Source organism: Anopheles moucheti, chromosome 3 (assembly GCF_943734755.1).
Source record: "Anopheles moucheti chromosome 3, idAnoMoucSN_F20_07, whole genome shotgun sequence".
In the NCBI taxonomy this organism is placed as follows: Eukaryota; Metazoa; Arthropoda; class Insecta; order Diptera; family Culicidae; genus Anopheles; species Anopheles moucheti.
The window spans coordinates 45,982,296-46,003,870 of record NC_069141.1 but is presented as its reverse complement, the minus strand read 5'-3'; the positions used below and the strand labels follow the sequence as shown (position 1 = coordinate 46,003,870).

Sequence of the window (21,575 nt, the reverse complement as noted above, 5' to 3'; positions counted from 1 at the left end):
ATGCAATAGAGAGGTTGGAAAAATATTATAGCTCCCACAACTATTGCTACTTACAAAGACAAAAATTGAGAACAATGGCGCAACTTAAGAACGAAACAGATTCAGCATATGTAAAAAGGGTAATTGAGTCCGCTAAGCTCTGCGATTATAAGGAAGAGCAACTTATCGAAACTGTGGTAGATGTAGTTCAATCGGATGCGTCAAATGTAAAGGTTCGTGCAACGGGTAGAAAGGTCCTTAAAAAGCGTGGGTCTTTGGTAGATCTCTTAGACAAGGTGCGAACATGTGAAATAGAAAGCCTAAACGAAGAAAATTTCCAAAGAAATCACCACCAAAGTCGTGAAAAAGACCAGATAGCGGCTGTTTCGTACGGAACTTCACCAGTGAGCACATATCGCCAAGGAATAGCCCAACGTAGTTCAAATTTTCGCCAGAAGTATGGGCAAAGACTGGCAAACACCAGTTGGATCAAAGGAGAACCATCGCAACCCATAGCTGGTCGATTTTCTACATCTAACCGCGAACAATGCTGGAGATGCTCTGGCAACTATCATTCCCCGAACAATTGCTTCGCAGTTAGTAAAAGGTGTCGTAACTGCGATGTGGTGGGCCATATCGCAAGAGCGTGTCGGAAAAATGTACAAAACAGCATTAAACGGCGTTCTACGGAGGTTGAATCACCACATGCAACAAAAACTAGGAAAATTGCAGCCTTAATGGCCACTAACGAACCAGAGGAGCCCAAGCCAGAGGAACAAGCAGTGAGTGATTACCCATTGTCCGAGGTCAACTAAGTTTATGCTTTCATTTGCTATTTTTTTTTAATCCTTTTTGCGGGTTTAATGGACGAAAAATTGTGTTTTCAATTTTTCTCATTTATTATTAATTCAAACCGCTCATTCATTAAAGAATTTATGTAATAGAATTTCAAAGTTTACCTGTTCATTTAAATAATTATTGAATCTTACAGTAATTTAAACGATACACGTTGATTAATTGACAGACTAAGCAGATGGTGTGCGATGTCATGTTTATCTTAGTACCTTACATCAAGTGTATTTCGATTTAAATTTCCTATTTTTAGATAATGTTATCCTCTGCGATTGCAACCAGTACCGTGCAATCAACTAACACTTGGGAGAGAGGCGACTCATTATGCAATGTCGATCAAGGAACATTTGACAAAGGATGGATTATCGGATACGTAGCAGGTGTACCGGTTAATTTTATGATCGACTCAGGGGCTGATGTTAACACAATTAGTGACGACAACTTCGACCACTTGATAAAGAATAATTCTGTGAACAATCAAATTTTCAGTATCAAGAACGGGACAGATAAGCCACTTAAAGCATATGGCGTACAGGATCAAATTCCAGTATTGGCATCATTCGTTGCGGAATTATATATTTCAGAGGAGCGACCCCGTCTGCTGGAAAAGTTCTATGTTATCCCAAAAGCGAGAGCATTACTGAGCAGAGGCACAGCCATAAGATATAGCGTATTGCAGTTGGGTATAGACGTTCCTGTAAGAGATCATGTGGGCGTTAATTCCGTTCGCTTACTGCCAGGAGAGATCTTTGCTTTGTTAACAGTAGGCGAATTTCCCAAATTTAAAGTTGCTCCTGTGATGCTCAGATATGACAAACATTTACCTCCATCACGTAATGTCTTCACTAGCATACCACCAGCGTTTAGAGATGAAACAAGGAAACGGCTAAATGACTTGTTGTCTACAGGTATTATAGAGCGGGTTACGGACCAGATGGACAGAACATTTTGCTCTTCTCTTCTCGTAGTCCCGAAAGGTAAATCTGATATCCGGTTAGTTGTCGACCTTAGAGGTCCAAACAAAAACATAATAAGAAATCCATTCAAAATGCCTACGTTGGAAGCAATACTGGCAAAGCTGAATGGATCTTCATGGTTTTCGACGATAGACCTAACAAGCGCGTTTTTTCACGTAGAGCTTCACGAGGATTGCCGCCACTTAACAAATTTTTTTGCCGGAGAAGGAACATATAGATTCAAGCGTCTTCCATTTGGCCTTTGCAACTCCCCAGATATCTTTCAGGAAATTCTCCAAACCGTTGTTTTAGAGGGATGTTCCGGAACTTTAAATTATCTAGATGATATTTTAGTATACGGAAGCTCGAAAGAGGAACATGATAAACACCTACAGACAGTTCTTCAGCGTTTAGAAGATCATAATGTTAAGTTGAATAACGTAAAATGCAATTTTGGGGCAAGATCTGTCACATTCTTGGGATTCAAACTGTCCGGGGACGGTTGGAGGGTCGAAGACGACAAAAGGAAAGCGATAGAAAACGCATGCAGACCCGAAACAGTCTCAGAGGTAAAGAGTTTTCTCGGGTTAATGAATTTTACCGAGCGTTTTATCCCAAACCGAGCAGATAAAACTGAAAGATTAAGATCTCTGGAAAAAGCAAACAGCTTTTACTGGGCGGAAAGAGAAGAAGAAGAATTTAATTTTCTTAAAAGAGAGGCACTTAAGTATATCAAGAGGCTAGGCTATTTCGATTATAACTTAGAGGAGACTTAGACAACGGGAAATAATCAAAACTTCGCGATATAGAACCACTTTCGGTCAAACAGATCCCGTAAATGTGATGTGTACAGTTTTTAACGCTAATTACAATGTGTATGACTTTGGTATTTCCCAACCGGCATTTCGCGAACGTCTCCGTTTCTGTCCATCAATGTCCAACTCGTCTTGTTAGGTCCGTTGTCTCTTTGTCACATTACCAATTAAGTATTCATTAAGACACGTGCATGTCCGATGAATTAATAAATAAATAAATAAATAAATAACGACAAGACAGAACTATTCGTAGATGCTTCTCCAATAGGCCTTGGTGCAGTCCTTATCCAATTTAGTAGAACCGGTAAACCCAGAATTATTGCTTGTGCATCCAAGGCGCTTACAACTGCAGAGCAAAGATACCCTCAGACCCAGAAAGAAGCTCTAGCAATCGTGTGGAGTGTTGAAAGGTTCTCGTATTACCTTATAAACAAGTTCTTCACAATCAGAACAGACTCTGAGGCAAATGAATTTATTTTTGGCGGAACGCATCGCACCGGTAAACGGGCAATTACTCGAGCAGAAGCTTGGTCACTGCGTTTACTTCCATACCACTTTAAAATAGACCGAGTTCCTGGACATCTAAATGTTGCTGATGCATTGTCCAGACTGATACACGGGTCACAGGCAGACGAACCATTTGATGAAGACAACGAAAAACATATTCTCTATTCCTTGGATGCAGAGGAACCTTCCCTTGTTTATGGGACACCAAACACAGTCTGGATCGTGAGAATGTACGTGAGGACGACGCAGCAGCGAAGTTAGTTAGCAAACAATTCGCCGATAAACACCGAGGGGCACGGGAGAACAACATCAGCGTGGGCGATAAAGTGGTCATGGCCATCCCACAAAGAACAAAGACAGACCCAACTTTTAGTAACGAAGAATATATAGTAATTAGCAGAGAGGGTGCAAAAGTGGTTATTATAAGTACTACCGGGGTGAAGGTAACAAGAAACATAAAAGACGTTAAACGAAAACAAATTCAAGAATATCGCTCTAATGACGAGGATGAAGAAGAACAAACCACAATAACAGGTAAAACTAGCAACAAAATGGAACTGCCAAATAGGCCTACAAGAAGCGTACGGATGCCAGACAGATTTAAGGATTCTCTAATGTACCACGTCATCGAAACCGATACAGATATGCAGGAATTATTACTTAATTAGAAAACAATAGTAAACACACATTTTATGCAAATTGAAAATAACATTTAATATAGTTGAGGGTAGAAGAGGGGAAATATGTAGTGGTGGAGAGGAGTTCTGGAGAATAAAAATGGAAAAAAGTTGTAAGGATTGAAGAACAGGGAATGAACGCACGAAACACGTAAGAAACAGAAATGTGTACAAAAAAACAAAAAACAAATAAGACTCACAGCGAAAATAACGTTCATTATTACTAAATTTAAAATAGGGCGAAATATGGAGAGAAGGAGAGAGCGGAAGAGTGAGATAGGATAGCTATACGCGGGCGAAATGGAAATCAGGAGCCAATGATTCGAACAGCGAAGACAGACCGGCAGTCTTATGGTTAAACTTAAGGAGTAAAGTACCAAGGGAAGCTACAGAAGAAAATAAAAATGATGAACGATCACGACAAACATCAACGGAAAAAGTTCATCCATATCCATCGACCGTCTTAAAGCAGCATTTGTACATAACGAACAACAGCAAGATATTCCTGGACAATCTTCACTGAAACCTCGCACTACATCCTCAGGACGACACGTGAGGATCCCACTCAGGTTCTTAAAAACATAAGGGAGAGTATTGTGGCGAACCGACCACAACTCCTAGACGCATCAGAGTACCTTCGCAGAAACACAACAATAGTCGACAGTAGCACATAGAGAACAGTCGCAATCCCCAACAACGACAGCAATTCCCCGTCCTTGCAAGCGCAACTGCGCAAGCAGTTGCACTGAAAACAATGCAAGGGATTGTATTCACGGATACAACACACACACACACACAGACACACACACATACACACACGTGCAGCGTTAGCAGTCTGCACAACCGCAGGCTGGATCAAACAGCCAACGTGGAAAGGTCTGCTCCTTCGGTTACGAGGATTTAAAAAGTTCAATAATAAAGATCAAGAAAACATTTGTCGGCCACAGCATTGGCTACACCTTCAACGGTTTGTCCGTTCCTTCCTTCATAGCGTAAATTGGATGAGATTTGGGATCACTCATAAGCCGATTGAAAACGTCATCTCCGATAGTGTTCACCTCCGCTCCCGAGTCTATCAAAAATTTAACAGCAACTCCAGCCACGGAACCTATAATTGAACCCGCACTCTCCATATGACGCAGGTCCAACGAACACATCACGTATTCTTCTTCGTTCCTTGCATCTGGTGTATTGTCAAACGATACTGTGGCATGATCGATCATATCGAATGTATGTGCTTCCGGTTCTGCATCAACCTTGGGAACACCCATCCCCTGACCAATGGTGCTTATGTGCCCGGGCGTGTTTCCACTGATAGTTTTGCTCGTTTTACTTTCCGGTAAATATGATGTTATATTAATTTGCTCGTTCAATTCAGCCGACAGTGCTGCAATTTTACGTGTTTTGGGCAACGGAGTCGTCTCTTTTTCTTCAGTGCTTTCCCGCTTCATACCCTGAGATGTACATGCCCTTTGAATGTGGCCCTTTGTTTGACAGCGATGACAGAATTTGTCGATAGCGAAGCAGTTGTCTGGACGATGACCCGCACTAGTGCAACGCCAACAAGGCTTATTCGTAGAAAAATTAGGCACATTTGTACGAGGAAATCCTCCTCGATTCCGCGGAAAATAACCCCGTCCTCGAAAGCTCGGTGTTGATCTGCGTAGCAATCGAGGGTCTGTATAGGACACTGCCATTACACTCGCCATATCTTTCTCAGGATGATTTTTGTTAAAAATCTCCTCAGCCTGCTTATCAATCTCTGTACTTCGTACCCAGCCTACAAGCTCCTGTAGTGAGCTTCCCTTACGAGTAGCTTTTCTGGCAACATCTCGCACTTTCTGGTTATTGGCGTTGTGTTAGATCACATCAGCAACCGTTTCCACGAGTTGATCTTTCACGTAACCGCAAAGTTTAGCTACTGACGCCACAAGTCGCACGTTCTTGAGATCTGGTTCATCCGTACCCTGCGGCATGGATCGAAATTTCTGTCGTTGGAACAAAACATAATCTCGCGAACCAAAATACTCTTGAAGTCGATGAATTGCGTTCGAATATGGCTTAGAAACCGCATCAGGTCCGTTCTTGCCCAAAGTACCATCGAGCATATCCAGCAACTTTCATCTTTCATAGAACCAGCTTTCATCTTAAAGATGTTGGCTTTTACGGATTCTTCCTTGATGCCCGCCAACGCCATGGAGGATTCCAAAACGTCGAGCCATCTATCGAAAGTAATTTTATCGATCTCTTCTTCTCCTACCATCGGTTTAAATTCACCAATCTGGAGCGTAGCGAATGGTAAAGAAGAAAACACTGGAGGTGCCTCGCTGCACATGGCTGATTTTCCAAACTCTGATGAGCTAGGTGCATCGCCCTTGTTGAGATCATCTTCAACCAACCATCCTGAACTCTCCTTCTTATAAGTCTTTTTCACAAAACCACGCTTCATTTTGCTTCAACTTTATGTTCCGCGACTAACTATATTTTCTGATATCCTTGCCGAACGATCGAAATACAACTGATCGGTTAGCGGAAATGGATGAAACTAGTCTATGTAAAGCAATACCACTACTACGAAATAATCGCCTGACCAACACTACTAAAATTGATCCCATCACAATAGTGTGTGTGATGAGTGTGTCAACACTCATCTACTGGCATCGATTCCATTAAGGAATGTGTGTGAATCCGTTTGTCCGTCTATACGAATCAATCTAGTTTATAAGTGAGCGGGTACTTGGTTGTATCGATCTCCGTAAGGATGTACTCTACTAGTTCTTTATAATTGCATCGATCCCCGTAGGAATGTGTTTATTTAGTTGTTTATACTTACATCGATCCCCGTAGGAATGTGCTTTACTGGTATATTACACTCGCATCGATCCCATGAAGGAATGTGCTTTACGATTACGTTCATCGACATCGATTCATGTAAAGGAATGTGTGTGAATCCGTTAATTCGTGTATGAGCGACTTGCTTATATGTGTGTACTCTTGTTTGCATCGAATCCCGTAGGAATGTGCTTATTTAGTTGTTTATACTTGCATCGATCCCCGTAGGAATGTGCTTTACTGGTATATTACACTCGCATCGATCCCCGTAGGAATGTGCTTAAACTAATCCTTTTTACTTGCATCGATCCCCTGAAGGAATGTGCGTTACCGTCACTTTTACCGACATCGTCTCCATGACGCACGAAAATCAGTAAATCAACTTACTCATATTGTTAATGCATATATCTTCCACAATACTGACTCGTATCCCTCCTAACTGCGCCATTGCAGTGACTTGAGGAGGAAATACACTTTTGGATCACACTAAAATGCAACACAATCGGAATACATCTATTCCAGCTGACAGTTCTAACTCAACTGAATCATTTATTTTGTCTTCATGTCTTTTCTCCTATTCCGCTGATGTATATATTCGTTTCTCTCTCCCTCTCCTCTTCTCCCTATACCTCATAACCCCTACAAGTATGTGTCACCTTTGTTAACTCATATTTGGCGTACTCATATTTGAAGAACCAACTGCTATAAAGGCTCAATGTTAGCGAAGAACAACGAATCACTCAGCTGTTGTATCATGTACAAATGGGTGATAGTAGTCCGTCTGATTTTTACAGACACATGGTTCAGCTGGCCGGTGATTCTGCAAACCTCACTGCCGAGCTTATTCGTAAGCTTTGGTTGTCAAGATTACCAAAAACAATTGAAGTAGCGCTCATTGCCGTCGGCAGCCGAGAAATCAATGAGCTGATTAGAATTGCAGACAGGGTGTGGGAAGCAACCCAAGCCGGGGCGGTATCATCAATCGTAGGCGTTTCTTCTAGTGAAAGCTCGGGAAGAAATCCCTCGAACGAAACGTCACTGTTAAGACAGGAAATTGCTGAACTGCGTAATACGCTAAGAAGTTTTTCCCTCAAAACAGGAAATAATAGAGGACGACAGCGAGAGAGGTCTCAAAGTCGAAATCGTGGTAGAACGCCATCACAACTGCAAAAGCATCCCATGTGCTATTACCATTTTCGCTTTGGTGAAAACGCACGAAAGTGTCAAAAACCATGCAGCTTTACGCAACAAAAAAACTAATTTGCTCAACGGCGGCGGCGGGCAACCCAAGAGCATTATTAGGCTCCTATCGTCTTTTCATTGACGATGAAGAAACCAAATTCACTTTCCTGGTGGATACGGGAGCCGACGTGTCCGTCTTACCATTCAATATTTTTGGTTTAGTTACTAGACAAGTGGAAAATTAATTAGTAGCAGCTAATGGTAGACCTATTCCTACCTATGGAACCAAGCTGCTACAAGTAAGCCTTGGTCTCAGACGAGTGTTTACGCACTGTTTCATACTTGCTGAAGTAAACCGCCCAATCATAGGGGCTGATTTTTTAGCGAAACACGATTTGTGGGTCGATTTAAAAAAAAAGGTTGATCGATCACTTTACAGGACAAGAGACGATCGCAACCATCGCTTTGGTGGATACACCAACCCCCAAAAACTGGATGATAGAATCAAGCGAATTTGGAGACATTTTTAAACAGTACCCAACATTAATGGATGGATCCACCAGATTACAAAAAACCAGTTAGATATTCGATAGTACATCATATCGAAACCAAAGGAAGCTTACCATTTGCGAAACCACGCCGTCTGGATCCGATGAAGCTCAAGATTGCGCAAGCAGAATTTCAACACATGTTGAAGCTGGGAATCTGCAGAGTATCCTCGTCACCAGCTTCGTCCCCGCTACACATGGTACCCAAACCTGATTCAGATTGTGGCGATTACAGACGTTTAAATGCCATCACAATACCTGATCGTTATCCTATCCCTCACGTCCAGGACTTTACGATGAATTTGGATGGTTGCAAATTCTTTTCTAAGTTGGATATCATTCGGGCGTACCATATGATACCTGTTGCCGAGGAAGACATCCATAAAACGGCGATAACCACGCCATTCGGCTTATTTGAATTTCTAAGGATGCCCTTCGGCCTTAGAAATGCAAGCCAATGTATTCAACGACTCATGAATAATATTTTTCATGATTTAGATTTCGTATTTGTGTACATAGATGACATTCTGATAGCTAGTTCATCGCGTGAATCCCATTTAGAGCATTTGCATATTGTTCTAAAACGATTAACGGATCACGACATAAAACTTAAACCGTCAAAATGCATTCTTGGTGTGAATCAAATAGAATTCCTAAGCCATACCATTTCTGCAAAAGGAATAACACCATCGCCCGAGAAAATACAGGCAATTCGAAACTTTCCTTCCCCATTTGCGGTGAAACAGCTTCAAAGAGTTTTGGGAATGGTGAATTATTATCACCGTTTCATTCCCAACATCTCGGATAAGCTAAGAGTGCTACACCAATTAGTAAAAGACTACAGCAAAAATAGAAAAATTAATTTTGAATGGTCCAATACTAGTGAGCAAGCACTAAACCAAATAAAAAACGAACTTTCAAACGCTACCATGCTCGTACATCCTAAAAGTGATGCCACTTACACACTAACAACAGATGCTTCCAATGTCGCTGTAGGTGCAGTATTGCAACAAATTAGTGAAGGCATTTTGGAACCTCTTGCGTTTTTTTCTAAAACGATGACGCCCACGGAACAGAGGTATTCCACATTCGACAGAGAATTACTCGCTATCACTCTGGGAATAAAGCATTTCCGACACTTCTTAGAAGGCAGATCGTTCACGGTTTATACAGATCACAAACCATTGATCCATGCCCTCAATTCAAAAACGGAAAAATCCCCAAGACAATGCCGACAACTAGACTTTATCTCGCAATTTACAACGGATATAAAATATATCACTGGCGAGAGCAACGTAGTGGCGGATGCCTTATCTAGAATAGGAGAAACAAAAGGAATCACTGACCATACTTATTCACGTTCCACTCCTAACTGACGCTCGGCTCTCACTCATCCAACACTCATACCCCATGCTTACACATCTCCAGGATCTCCAGTGATCAGGTGAAGTCGTCTATGGCAGCACGCTGAGGATTCCTGCAGAGTTCTTCCACAGTAGCCCACTGACGACGTTACCCGACACTACTGAGTTCACCCAGGCGTTGAGGAAGGCGATGGACAACATAAAGCCTACGCAGACATCCTGGCACGAGAAAAGAGCGACCTTCGTACATTCCGATTTACTAACATGTACTCACGTTTTCGTTCGTGTCGACACTGTCCGACCAGCGCTCACTTCACCATACCAGTCCTTACAAAGTTTTAGGACGAACCGGCAAGTCGTTCCAAATCCTCATGAACCTCTCCATCGATCGCCTGAAACCCTACTACTCCGTGCAGGAACCCTCGTTTCCGGTGCAAGCGCCACAGACTCCGTCAGTTCCACGGCCGGATTATTCGACCAGTGTTACACGATCGCAGCGTTACCCTCTATCTTCGCTATCGGTAACACCAGTCTGATAGGGGAGTACTGTGGCGACGCGGTGTCACCTCATTATCACTCACCTTGGTCTGTACTCTGTGTACGTAACGCGTTCTAACGCAGCGGTCAGACGCCGGAAGGGTAAGGGTGGAGTAACGCGTGTAGCGTCCTAAAGTGAAGAAAAAGTGCGTTAAGCAAAGACTCATTGATCAAAAATAAAATAAGCTTCGTAAGTGTAAATCCGGAAGCTAAAACCAAACAGGGGGGATGTAGGCACCACCCTGTATTGTAACCCTGTCACTCTCAATGACAGTTACAGATTATCACTGTGCTGCAAGAACGCGGCACAAATCAGGATGGAGATCAGAAATCGTTGACCGACCGGACGGACAAGAGCGTTTTAATCTGTTATATTATAATTGTGTTATAAGTTAATATTGAAGTCCTAACCCAAGGACCCTAACACAAAAATGTCCGTTCGCGTTAAAGATCGAATTATTATTCGGTTACGCTCGTGCTTTGCGCTTTCCATATCAAAAAATAACGCGCGACGGACGGTTCTTTCCTGTATGTTTGCACATTTTCCCTCTGTGACTGCAAATTTCTCTTGATCGTCTGAAAATATCCCCCAATGAATTTCAAAATTTTTCCAAACTGTTGAAATATAAGGGAATATGAATCGAAGCCCTGTAGAGTACATCTCTCTTGTATACACTTCGGTGCATTCACTTCGCTGTCAAGTTTAAAAATGGTCCAGCCTTGTCTAGCAGCAGAAGTCTATGTTTTAATGGAAAGGTAAATACGTGTGTGTGTGTGTATGTGTTGTATGGTCTTGTGACCAGAGGAATCTGAAATTTGCAACCCGTGATTGTTGTCTTCGTACGTGCAGGGGACCAGTTCAACAGCAGGAACCATTTTTCACGAATCAGTCTGAAGGAAATCTTCTTTTTCCATAATGTCATCCAAGGATCGGATCCCTATTTTCCCATCGCGAGGGTAGGTATTTCTGAGTCGTATAAGATAGAATAGTTGATCATCGGTCTGAAATGCGCATTGTGTTGTTTTCCTTTTGTAGCGCCCAAATGCAAATGAAAGCTCGCCTTGCAGGTGCCCACAAGGGTCACGGGCTTTTGAAGAAGAAGGCTGATGCGCTCCAGATGCGTTTCAGAATGATTTTAAGTAAAATTATCGAGGTAAGTCCGCTACCGTCTGCCTGAATATGTACTGTGTTGATGTTCGAATTAATTTTTTTTTCTACGACAGACCAAGACATTGATGGGTGAAGTAATGAAAGAGGCGGCTTTCTCACTAGCAGAGGCTAAGTTTGCTTCGGGTGATTTCAACCAAGTCGTATTACAAAATGTCACTAAGGCCCAAATCAAGATTCGCACCAAGAAGGATAACGTTGCTGGAGTTACGCTACCAGTTTTCGAGTCTTATCAAGATGGTTCGGACACCTACGAACTGACCGGTTTGGCAAAGGGTGGACAACAACTCCAAAAATTGAAAAAGAACTACCAAAGCGCTGTTAAGTTGCTAGTAGAGTTGGCATCGCTTCAAACGTCGTTCGTTACACTAGACGAAGTCATCAAAATCACCAATCGTCGTGTCAATGCAATCGAGCATGGTATGATGCATAGAGCTATACAAATCAAGCAATGTACTATACATTTTTCTTTCGATCGCTTACAGTTATTATACCTAGAATCGACCGCACACTGGCATACATCATATCAGAACTGGATGAATTGGAACGCGAAGAATTCTATCGCTTGAAGAAAATTCAGGTTTGCACATGAGAAAACTTTTCAATATAGGCTAATGTATAACGTTCTAATCACAATCGTCCTTTCCTGAATAGGACAAGAAACGTATCGCCAAGAAGAAAGCGGAGGAAAAACGAGCAGCTCTGTTGCAAGAAGGCATAGATGTGCGCAGCCAAGCAAACATCTTAGACGAAGGCGACGATGATATTCTGTTCTAAAAACTTCCCAGCTGTTCATTCCACAGTGCGATTTGAGTACGACTAGAATTCACTTCCTGCCTGTTTAGATTAACGACAGGAAACGCATAAAAAGCAGGTGTTATCAAAAAAAAACTTTCCTTTTGTTCGTATTCCGTTGAATTTTTGTTTTTTTTTTTAAATTTTAATATGTTTCAAGAGTAATACTTTTCGCATCCGAGAGTGTGTGTAATTGTGTATTTTTGTTTTGCGCTGCTGATAGTAGTACCGCAAATGGTAAAACGTAAATAAAGGCACAAGATTCAACAAATTTATTTACAAGTAATTACCATTATATAATCATGCAAGACCATAGGAGAAACATAGAATTGTATTAAAATCAACAATATTAAAGCTGAAATATAGATGTTATAACATATGTAGTGTAACGAACGCTGTGAATGTATTTGTTTTGCTTTTATATTATGTTCAACATTTCTGACTTTTATTGAATATCTTGCCCTTAAATTATGCATTGGGTAAAGATTAGTCTAGAATTAGATTTCTTGTTCTGAAAGCAAAATCATGCTTTCGTTGTTAGTTAAAAGCATTTAATTGAAAATACCAAAAATACGAGCTATATAACTGAACCATCCAAGTTACGAGCATTTTCGTTTTTGTTGGTTCTTCCTTCTTCGTCTTGCTCTCTTACCTTTATGCTCTTCCCTGCTGTTTAATTTAATGCTGATCTATATATGTAAGATGTAAAATTCGTAAAAACGTTTGTTTAACATCTTTGCTTTTCTTTCCCTAATTCGTATAGAATACGAAATCGAATCCTGTTCCCAAATGAATATAAACAAATTTTCTTTGCGCTTACGAAAGACAAATGAATATGCTATGTATATTTTTGTAATGCTTAAGGAAAAAGCAGAAATTTCTTTAACTTGCTGTCATACAGATGCATAACTAAATAGTACTACAATTAACCGCCGATCATTTTCAACTGGAGGAATGCATCATTCCAATTTCTGTTCCGTCGGCTGTACTTGTTCCGTCATTCACAACACCGCATAAACATTCAATAAATGCACCTTTGTTGCTTTCCTTTACCAAATAGTAAACCGTTTTCCTGGTATCGCCCATCACTTCCTTCATGAGGTTGGCAAAAAATAACACATGCTTAGGGCGCTCGCTATATCGTTCATATTGATCGAGGCTATCCTGAAGCTTAAGCGTAAGATCATAGTTTTTTTGAATTTGTTCTAATATTTGCTGTTCAGTGGGTGTCGATAAGCTTTGGCTTGCGAGCCATTCTTTGATTTTCATCTGAAAATGCTTAATTATTGCTAATATGTTGGATAGCGCATTCAATAGTCGAATCGAATCTTCTTTATAATCACAGTCTTGTATAGAAGCATATCTTAGTACCATTGCGTGCAATTCACAGAAAACCTTCTCCTCTCGATTCAATTCATAATAAAGTTCATCATAGCTGTTAGTTGTTGCGAGAAAAGTATCCCCGTATGTGATGAAAAGATTGAAAATGTTTATCACCTGCAATTTAAAAGACGGCATGAATGAAAGACATTTGACAAAGGCAATCTAAACACAACTGACAACGCGTCCATGCAGCCCTTTTTCATTCTTACCTGTAATGCTAACTCGAAAATGTTACATCTTTTCATAAGGTTTTGTTCTTGGTAAATGAGAAATTTTAACAAACTTATCATTGCTGTCCATAATTCCTTCCAGTGATATGCAATTCGCACGCGACATCTTTTTTGGTAGATAATTACGCGGTGTATTATACCAATGCATAAAAGATATAATTCTATTGGAAACTTCTTGAGCAAATGCGACACAATAAACTCTACTAACAGGTCTGTGAAAGAGTAATAAAAGAAAAAATGTTAAAAATATTTACAATCGAGAGTACAGGCAATTCCCGAGATAGGCATATTATAGCGGATCGGTATAATTCGGGAAAGATCCGCGTATGTCGAATCCAGATTCAAAATCGTTGATACTTCGAAGTTACACAGCTGACTTCTTTCTCTGCAATTTATTTATTCCGTAATTCAGGCGACTTTTTGGATGAAAGCAATAATAGAAATTAAAAACGAATGTTTTATATGGTATTTTACACCATTTTTTCAACTTATTGCTTAGTTTTGTGCTATGAATTAACTCAATTGTCCAATTTCCAAAAACCGCGTTTAAGAGGAGCCACGTATCTCGGAGACTGCCGTAATCCCAAAACCACGCTAAATTTTGTTATTTTTTTTTAAATTATTCTACATAAAATTTCATTGCAAATCTTTAAATAACGGTAGAATTCTCAATTTAGAACGTGCCTCATAACGTGGAAAAAAGAATTCGATCCATTAATACGACATATACACAATGTTAGAATAAAACTCGAGATACGCGGATTACTTTGGAACGCATTATCGACATGTACCGGGTATCGACTGTGTTTGTTTTCATGTTACGAAGCACATTCGTAATTAATATTACAAATTTTATTTTGGAAATTGAGCAAGCAATACGAGTTTAGCAAAACGGCCTGGCCTGGTTTAAAAAAAAGAGTAAAATTTTATGAAGAGTTATTTTTACAATACATGTAACGAGTTTCCACATGTAAGATTAAATAAACTGTCTAAATTGTTAGATTTACATGGCTCGAATTTACATAACTCGAAAGTCGCGTAACTCTGGAAATGACTGTAGGTAAACCAATAAACCAATGAGCGATATTTTGCATAGAGATAGGAACCATGCCACATTATACCGCTGCACACCACTAATAGAGCGTTACTTGAAGAAAATTAACTGCGTTTAACACGTTCAACATCGTGTCAAAAATCGCAGTAGACGAATTAGACAAGGCGAAAAGCGTCGTTGGATGGGGTCCCACAACAGTCTATCTTTAAACAGTTTCAATTCAGGGGAGCTTTTTTCTGGGTCCTAGGCGGCCATCTACTCCGCTCACCATTAGATTCCCTACTAGGTGTTGAATTGATTTAAATTGAATTGAATAACCATAGTTTTGTTGTCTAGAACTGTCCAGTCCATATGTCCAGTATTAATAAAAAATATTTCCCAATGTGTCAAGGATTTGGTCGTCTTTCTTGACTCGAGGTTGTCTTTCAAGGAACAACTTGCTCATGTTCTAGCTAGATGTAGCAGACTGCTAGTTCTGGTCATCAATATGCCGCGAAGACTTCGTGATCCTATATGTACAAAAAACAACCATTACCTGAGTTATGCGGTTTTCGACTTACGCGAATTTGATAATTTTGACTCTTTGCGATAATCTCCGGTCATGGCTTTTAAACAGGCAATATGCAATGATTGAATAAGCTTGGAATAGTATTTTGGATTGGCAGAAGACAACGCTCGACCATGTACGATTTAGAGGAATCATGTAGTTGATCAAGACCGTAAAGCGGTTGTAGGCCACAACTTGTAACCCCTGATAAGTAAATAAGTAAGTATTCAAAATCCCCTCACTTACCGAGTAAAGTGGTGGCTAAGGGTTGTGGCTTAGAAACTTTCTCTGATGTAAGCTTTCTATGTCTCATGTGTGCTCGGTGTAATGAAACTTTGAAGGTAAGGTTATTGTCATGCATCATAGAGTTCGCATACTGATCCTCAGCTATGCACGTCAAAATAAGCAAACAAAGTTTCAAATTAATAGCACTCAATTCGCTTTTATGATCTTGCATCACGATCGAGCTGAAAATATCACAAGAAAAATATAATATTGTAATTTCTAACATAATCGTCAGTCAATAATAACTTACCAGTATTGAAATAAAGCAACAAACAGATTGGTTGAGTACTGTGAAGCATCTAGAATGGCTGCCGCCGACAGGTCAGGAGTTCCGTCATTGATGTTTAAGGTATTGCAGGGTGAAGGCGGAGTGGAATCTGCTTGCGTATGTGCTAGAGTGGTTATGAAATTCCTGTTCAAATGAATCGCTTCATACAGTGCCAGAAGGAGTGCATTGTTTGCCCTAGAAATTGCAACAACAAGCATCGAAAATAGTTAATGATAGAATTATTTCGTATTCCTCACACCTACCGAATCTGTTGGCTTCGATAACACAAATCGTCTGAAATGAACATGTTCCCAACTATGCTTGATAACGACGAAAACCAGGATGATGATGTTGGGAGCTCTGTCAGGCTTAGTAGATGTTGCTTGCAGAACATTGTCAGTACGCACGATATCACTTGTCCATAGCTGAGCATTAAATAATTCAATTACTTCGGTTTCTTTAGCGCATGTTACAGTATAATGGCCAAACCTACCCGTTCAATGCAAACTCGTCTGCTAGTAGTGACAGTTCTACTACATATGGGTTGCTTCCTTCATGTTTTCGATAATTAACCAATATCGTTAGCAGCGTAATTACGTCGTGCCCATGCTGGTTCCGCAAACTGGAATCGCTTAGCATGTTTTTAAATACTTCAAACATATTTTGTCCGATGATGAACTCTATAAGGCAATTTTCGTTTACATTGTCCATGCCGGTGGCAATAATAAGCAAAATCTTTAAACACAGATCCTTTGGACGTTCCGAGGGAATGTTGTTCGACAGTATTTCGTAAAGTTGTTTCATTAATTCGCGCATATCATCCTCTATGCAACTGATGGTAATAAACGAAGCAGGCATGCCACCCGATCCTCCACCATTGTTGGAATCACTGCCGTTGCTACCTGTACCGGACATTGCCAGCTTGCGAAACAGCACATGAATGAACACACCTATCGTTTGCAATGCATTGTGTATGCGCTTTGGACTACCGGTTGAGAGAATATGTATGCATTCCGTGAAAAACTGTTGTACATTGTGTTTGGCGCAATGATACTGTTCCGGAGTAAGCTTAAGCAATTCGCATTCCAGTGTATCCATGTTCGGCTGCAGTAGAAAAAACTCCTCCCAAAACTGTGCATTCTGTCTTCTCGGATCTTCACCACGGCACAATAGTTCGTAGATGTGGACTACCTTTTCCTTCGGTCGTTTTGCACCAGAACCAGATCTTTTTCTAGAAGCCATAGCAACTGGTTTCGGCTTAGAGATCGATGCTTAAACTTTCTTCTGTTTTCTGACTGTTTATCCAAAGCGAACTACGTTTCCGTACAATTTGTTGATTACGTTTCAAGGTGACTACAGCTGCGGTCATTCACAACCGTTTGACAAATCATCACTTGACATTGAAGGCGAGTCAGATTATGGTATAGCTTAATTATTAAAAGCCATTTTGGGTAGAATTTTCGAAATGAAGCAAGGTTTGTAAGTACCCCAATCAAGCATTGATATGTACGTTTTAGTAGAGACAATAGATCCTAAACGGACTTGTCTACCACAGCTGCAAATCTCTGGCACACTGTAATACACGGCTACATTTTTTAAGCTCATTCTCATTGAATTCATTTTCCACAATCTAATAAATTCACTCATATAAGAAACGATGAATTAACTACCGGTTTAGCGTAAGAGGTTAAAAAATGCTAATTTTAAGTAAATCCATAAGGATTTTGTCTCCAAACCATTGCAAAATGCGAATAAAATAATACTAAATTTTGAAAATACTTCCAAGCCGTCTTTCATGATATGAAAAAATGAATAACTGAACTAAAATATAATGTAATTAAATAAATTAATTGCAATGAATGAATAATCAATATGATTATTGACGAACCAACAATAAATTTGAAATTGATCAAGATTTATAGCGAAGTTGATCAACGGATTGCAATTGTCAATGTTTCATATGATGACACTTCATTTCCTAGATATGAATGGTTGTCCGTGTCTCTCAAACTGTGTACCAATGTGGCATATGCAAATTTGCCTTTTTTAATTGTTTGATGATAATATCAATTATCAGTCGTGCTGTTCATGTGCTGAAATATAGCATTGTTTTACACTGTTCGGAATATTCGTAATTATTGTACGCGTTAAACAATATTGCGTCAGTTTTCCAAGTTATTTATGTAGTTTGTGAAACTGATTGCGTCTAGTTTGGCGAGTGTTTTAAAAAAAATCTATACATCATGGAGAAAAGAAATCATGAAATGAACAAATTGAAAGAATATGAATCCATCATTAGCTCGCAGAAAGAACACATCTTGCGTTATGAAAGTCGATTGAAGGGTAAGTGATATTTACTTATGTGTCTTGTACGATACAATGGCATTCTCGCAATATTGCCTTCAATAACAATCGACAATATTTTGTTTTCCAGACATTATCGTAGCATATAAAGGTTTAGCCAAGGAAAAGACTGCCTTAGAGCAATCTTTACAGACACTCAACGCGGAAGGCGATGGTGCAAGCAAAATATCTGCGAGCTTAAAAAACCATGAACAGTCGGACACAATACAAGAAACTTTGGCACCGATCGAAGGAGGACAAGTCCAAAAACTAATGCAAAATCTCGCAACTCTCACTGCTGAACGAAATCGTATCGAAGAAGTATTAAAGGGTGACAGAAACCAGCTTCGGCAACAATTAGCAAACAAGGATGCGACGATAGAGGAATTAACGCGGCGAATCAAAATGCTTGAAAGCCAATCCCCGTATGACTTAAGCAGCTCATTTGCTAGTATTTCTGCCGATCGCCCGCAAAATGGCGGGAAGTACGAGGATCAGTGTTTAAAAATTAGAGAGCTAAAGAAACTTTTGGACGATGAACGTAACTTGAACGAACAGCTAGAGTTACAATTAGGTAATCTGAAGACGCAATTTTTGCTCAATATCCCGGACCGGCAGGTTGAGCTAAAGAAACGTACCGAAGAAAAGATTTCAAGTTCCACGACTGGCAGCACTGAGAAGAGTTCAAGCAATTCAATAGATTTTAAAGAATCTTTGCATGATTTGCAACGAGAAATGAATCATCTGAAAAAACAATATGCGATTGCGGTGGCAGATGAAAAGCACCGGGTACGTTTAGCTGAAGAAAGCAGTAAACGTTTGAGAGAAATTCATGAGGAACGTGTGGCAAATTTTGAATCCCGCATACGGGAGCTTAGCGAAATGGTAGGTAAGTATGATCGTTTAAAAGAGCAGGACAAGGCACACATTTCACAATTGAAAAGCACCATAGCTAACCTCAAAACGAAGCACGTAGAGGAACGGAACAACATGCCATGCGATAATAATTTTGATCCTGAATCCATAGAAGATGGATATGGCGCACGCCAAGAGCCGTTCGAAATACATCAAACCGGAAGTTTTGATAAAACTGATGAAAATCGAACTGATATTAATTTTACATCGGACGTGGTTGTCCATGATCAACATTTGGATGCACAAAATGAGCTGGAAAACTATAAATGGCGCTACGAACAGTCAATGAGTGAAAATCAACGACTGAAAAAGGATCTCCTTTTGTGTCAAGAATGTGTGACGCAATTGAAACACAAACATGATTTACAAAAACAATCCACCGCCCAGCTGGAGTCCGATTTACAGCAAAAACTAACAGAACAGCAAATGGCCTGTAAAATTGAGTCAACCAAGCATTCAGAGGCCTTGAATGCAATGCAAGCATCGTTTGAGAGACAAATTGGTCATCTTCAAGATTCATTGCAAAAGCAGCGCGAACGTTCGCTTGCCGTCATGGACGAGAAAGATGAAGAGATCAAAACGCTTCGAACGTCGCTGGAAATTATTTCACTCTCGTCTTCTGCTTCTATTCGCCAACAGGAGTCAAACAGCGAAGTTATGAACAATGTGAAAAGTGATCGCGATCGCTGGAATAGTAACAATGATACTTCTACGATGTTTTCGTCTTTCACTCCGTTAGTTGATGAACATCAACATATTCTTCATTATGCACAAGAAATAGCACGAAAAAATGTAGAAATCAGTGCGCTTCGTACTTCAAAAAACATGTCCGAGGCTACCCTTCGAAAGCTTGCCCAGGAAAAAGTTATGATTGAGGAAAGTTATAAAGACCAAATATCTCAACTGGAAAGAGACATCGAACGATTGCGAAGCAACAACCAACTAGAAGGATCTAATCTGGAGTATTTGAAAAACGTTGTGCTGAGTTTCCTTTTAACGCGTGACACAGACAGTAAGAAACATATGACCAATGCAATAGCAGCAGTTTTAAAGTTTGATGAGAGTGAAATTCAAGCTATGAATAATATCAAACATTGAAGTCAGTTAAACTTGAATAAATGGAATATTTAACAGTAAGTTCGTGAACGAAACCAATTGTTATAGATGAATGGAATTTTAATTACGAAACATCCCATAAATATGTCCAGTACATCAGATATTATAATCGCTTTTCAGAGAACTTACGCACTAAATGCCACATGCAGATCTGTTAAAACCTTTTAAGGACCTTTGCTATAATAAAAACCAGCAAATAATCCGTACTGCTAAAAAGAGTCATACAGAGAAGACCTTAGGACACGTGTTCCATTTCAATTAATTGGTGCGCTTGTCACCCTCAACCGTTTAGCAAAGTAATACAATTAATATTCAAACCTTAACGTCTAAAGGGAAATGGATCAAGGGATAAACTTACATGGCATTAAACGTTGCTATACCTATCAAATTTACGCGTTCGTCTAATGCTCTGCAAACTTTTCAGCCTGTGAGTTGAAACTACTACGTAGCTGGAGGCTCAGTAACGTATGGGCTATTTTTACTGATATTGCCCTCGAAATAATCTTATAATAACAATTTATAGCTTTTGATTGAATTAACTAAAACAATAATGGTCCGAAAGTATCGAACATTTGTTTGAATAACTCAGTTTCATACGTTCGAGCTCAGGGCCGCATGCAGCCCTCTGACCGTAGTTTGAAGACCCCTGGTGTAACGGAACAAATTAACCTAACCAAAATGAATAATTGCCTCCTTTTGCAATTTTACCGTTCTTAGGTAAAATTTCAACCCCCCGATATATAAATTAAACGTTGAAATACGTGCGAAGATAATTAGCACATTCATAATTTAAAGAAAGTGAAGACTCTTGTCAATTGCCTTAAATAACCAATTTAATTAGCATTAAAATACGGTTGTTGTTTTTTCTGAGTGCTAAAAGTAGCTTTACGATTCAAATAAAAAATACACAACTCAAAACCATCGTTTTTTTCCGGAATTCATACGTCATGGCCCGTAATGTCATTTCGCATTGTCAAGGTTCTGTATTATGTATTTTCCTTGGTGGAATTCAGCAACTTCCGACAATTCCAGCGCTGTTTTCTCCGCATGAAATAATCTAGGGCTTTACCTTAATGCTTCAATTGTTTTCTTCTGTGGCTGTTAGTGGTGATTAGTGTATATTTAAATTTAACCCTTTTAACAGTATTTCTTTTCAATGGACACATAATTTCTGCGAATTTCATTTAGGTGGCGTGATTATGACAATCGCTGTCAATATCGT

General features: G+C 39.9%; 3 protein-coding genes across 4 annotated transcripts; 2 read left to right on the top strand and 1 right to left on the bottom strand.

Moving 5' to 3' along the window:
• The first annotated feature begins 11,054 nt into the window (after window positions 1-11,054).
• LOC128301416 (V-type proton ATPase subunit D 1) lies at window positions 11,055-12,583 on the top strand. Its single transcript, XM_053037870.1, has 5 exons — window positions 11,055-11,206; window positions 11,286-11,403; window positions 11,474-11,837; window positions 11,903-11,997; window positions 12,072-12,583. The coding sequence occupies exons 1-5, from the start codon at window positions 11,166-11,168 to the stop codon at window positions 12,192-12,194; spliced, it is 741 nt and encodes a 246-aa protein (XP_052893830.1). The 5' UTR covers window positions 11,055-11,165; the 3' UTR covers window positions 12,195-12,583.
• An 86-nt stretch (window positions 12,584-12,669) lies between these two features.
• Window positions 12,670-17,306, bottom strand: LOC128301415 (armadillo-like helical domain-containing protein 3). 2 transcript variants are annotated; one of them, XM_053037869.1, is made up of 7 exons: window positions 16,969-17,083; window positions 16,473-16,900; window positions 16,243-16,404; window positions 15,962-16,174; window positions 15,673-15,893; window positions 13,805-14,037; window positions 12,672-13,709 (listed from the first exon to the last, which is right to left on the bottom strand). In XM_053037869.1, the coding sequence occupies exons 1-7, from the start codon at window positions 17,011-17,013 to the stop codon at window positions 13,155-13,157; spliced, it is 1,857 nt and encodes a 618-aa protein (XP_052893829.1). In that variant the 5' UTR covers window positions 17,014-17,083; the 3' UTR covers window positions 12,672-13,154. The 2 variants fall into 2 exon arrangements, with proteins under 2 accessions (XP_052893828.1, XP_052893829.1); XM_053037868.1 differs by having other exon boundaries at window positions 12,670-13,709; window positions 16,473-17,306.
• Window positions 17,307-18,000: 694 nt separating this feature from the next.
• LOC128301805 (GRIP and coiled-coil domain-containing protein 1) lies at window positions 18,001-20,541 on the top strand. The gene is made up of 2 exons (XM_053038437.1): window positions 18,001-18,322; window positions 18,414-20,541. Exons 1-2 carry the CDS (start codon window positions 18,223-18,225, stop codon window positions 20,333-20,335), a joined length of 2,022 nt encoding a protein of 673 aa, XP_052894397.1. The 5' UTR covers window positions 18,001-18,222; the 3' UTR covers window positions 20,336-20,541.
• Window positions 20,542-21,575: the final 1,034 nt, after the last annotated feature.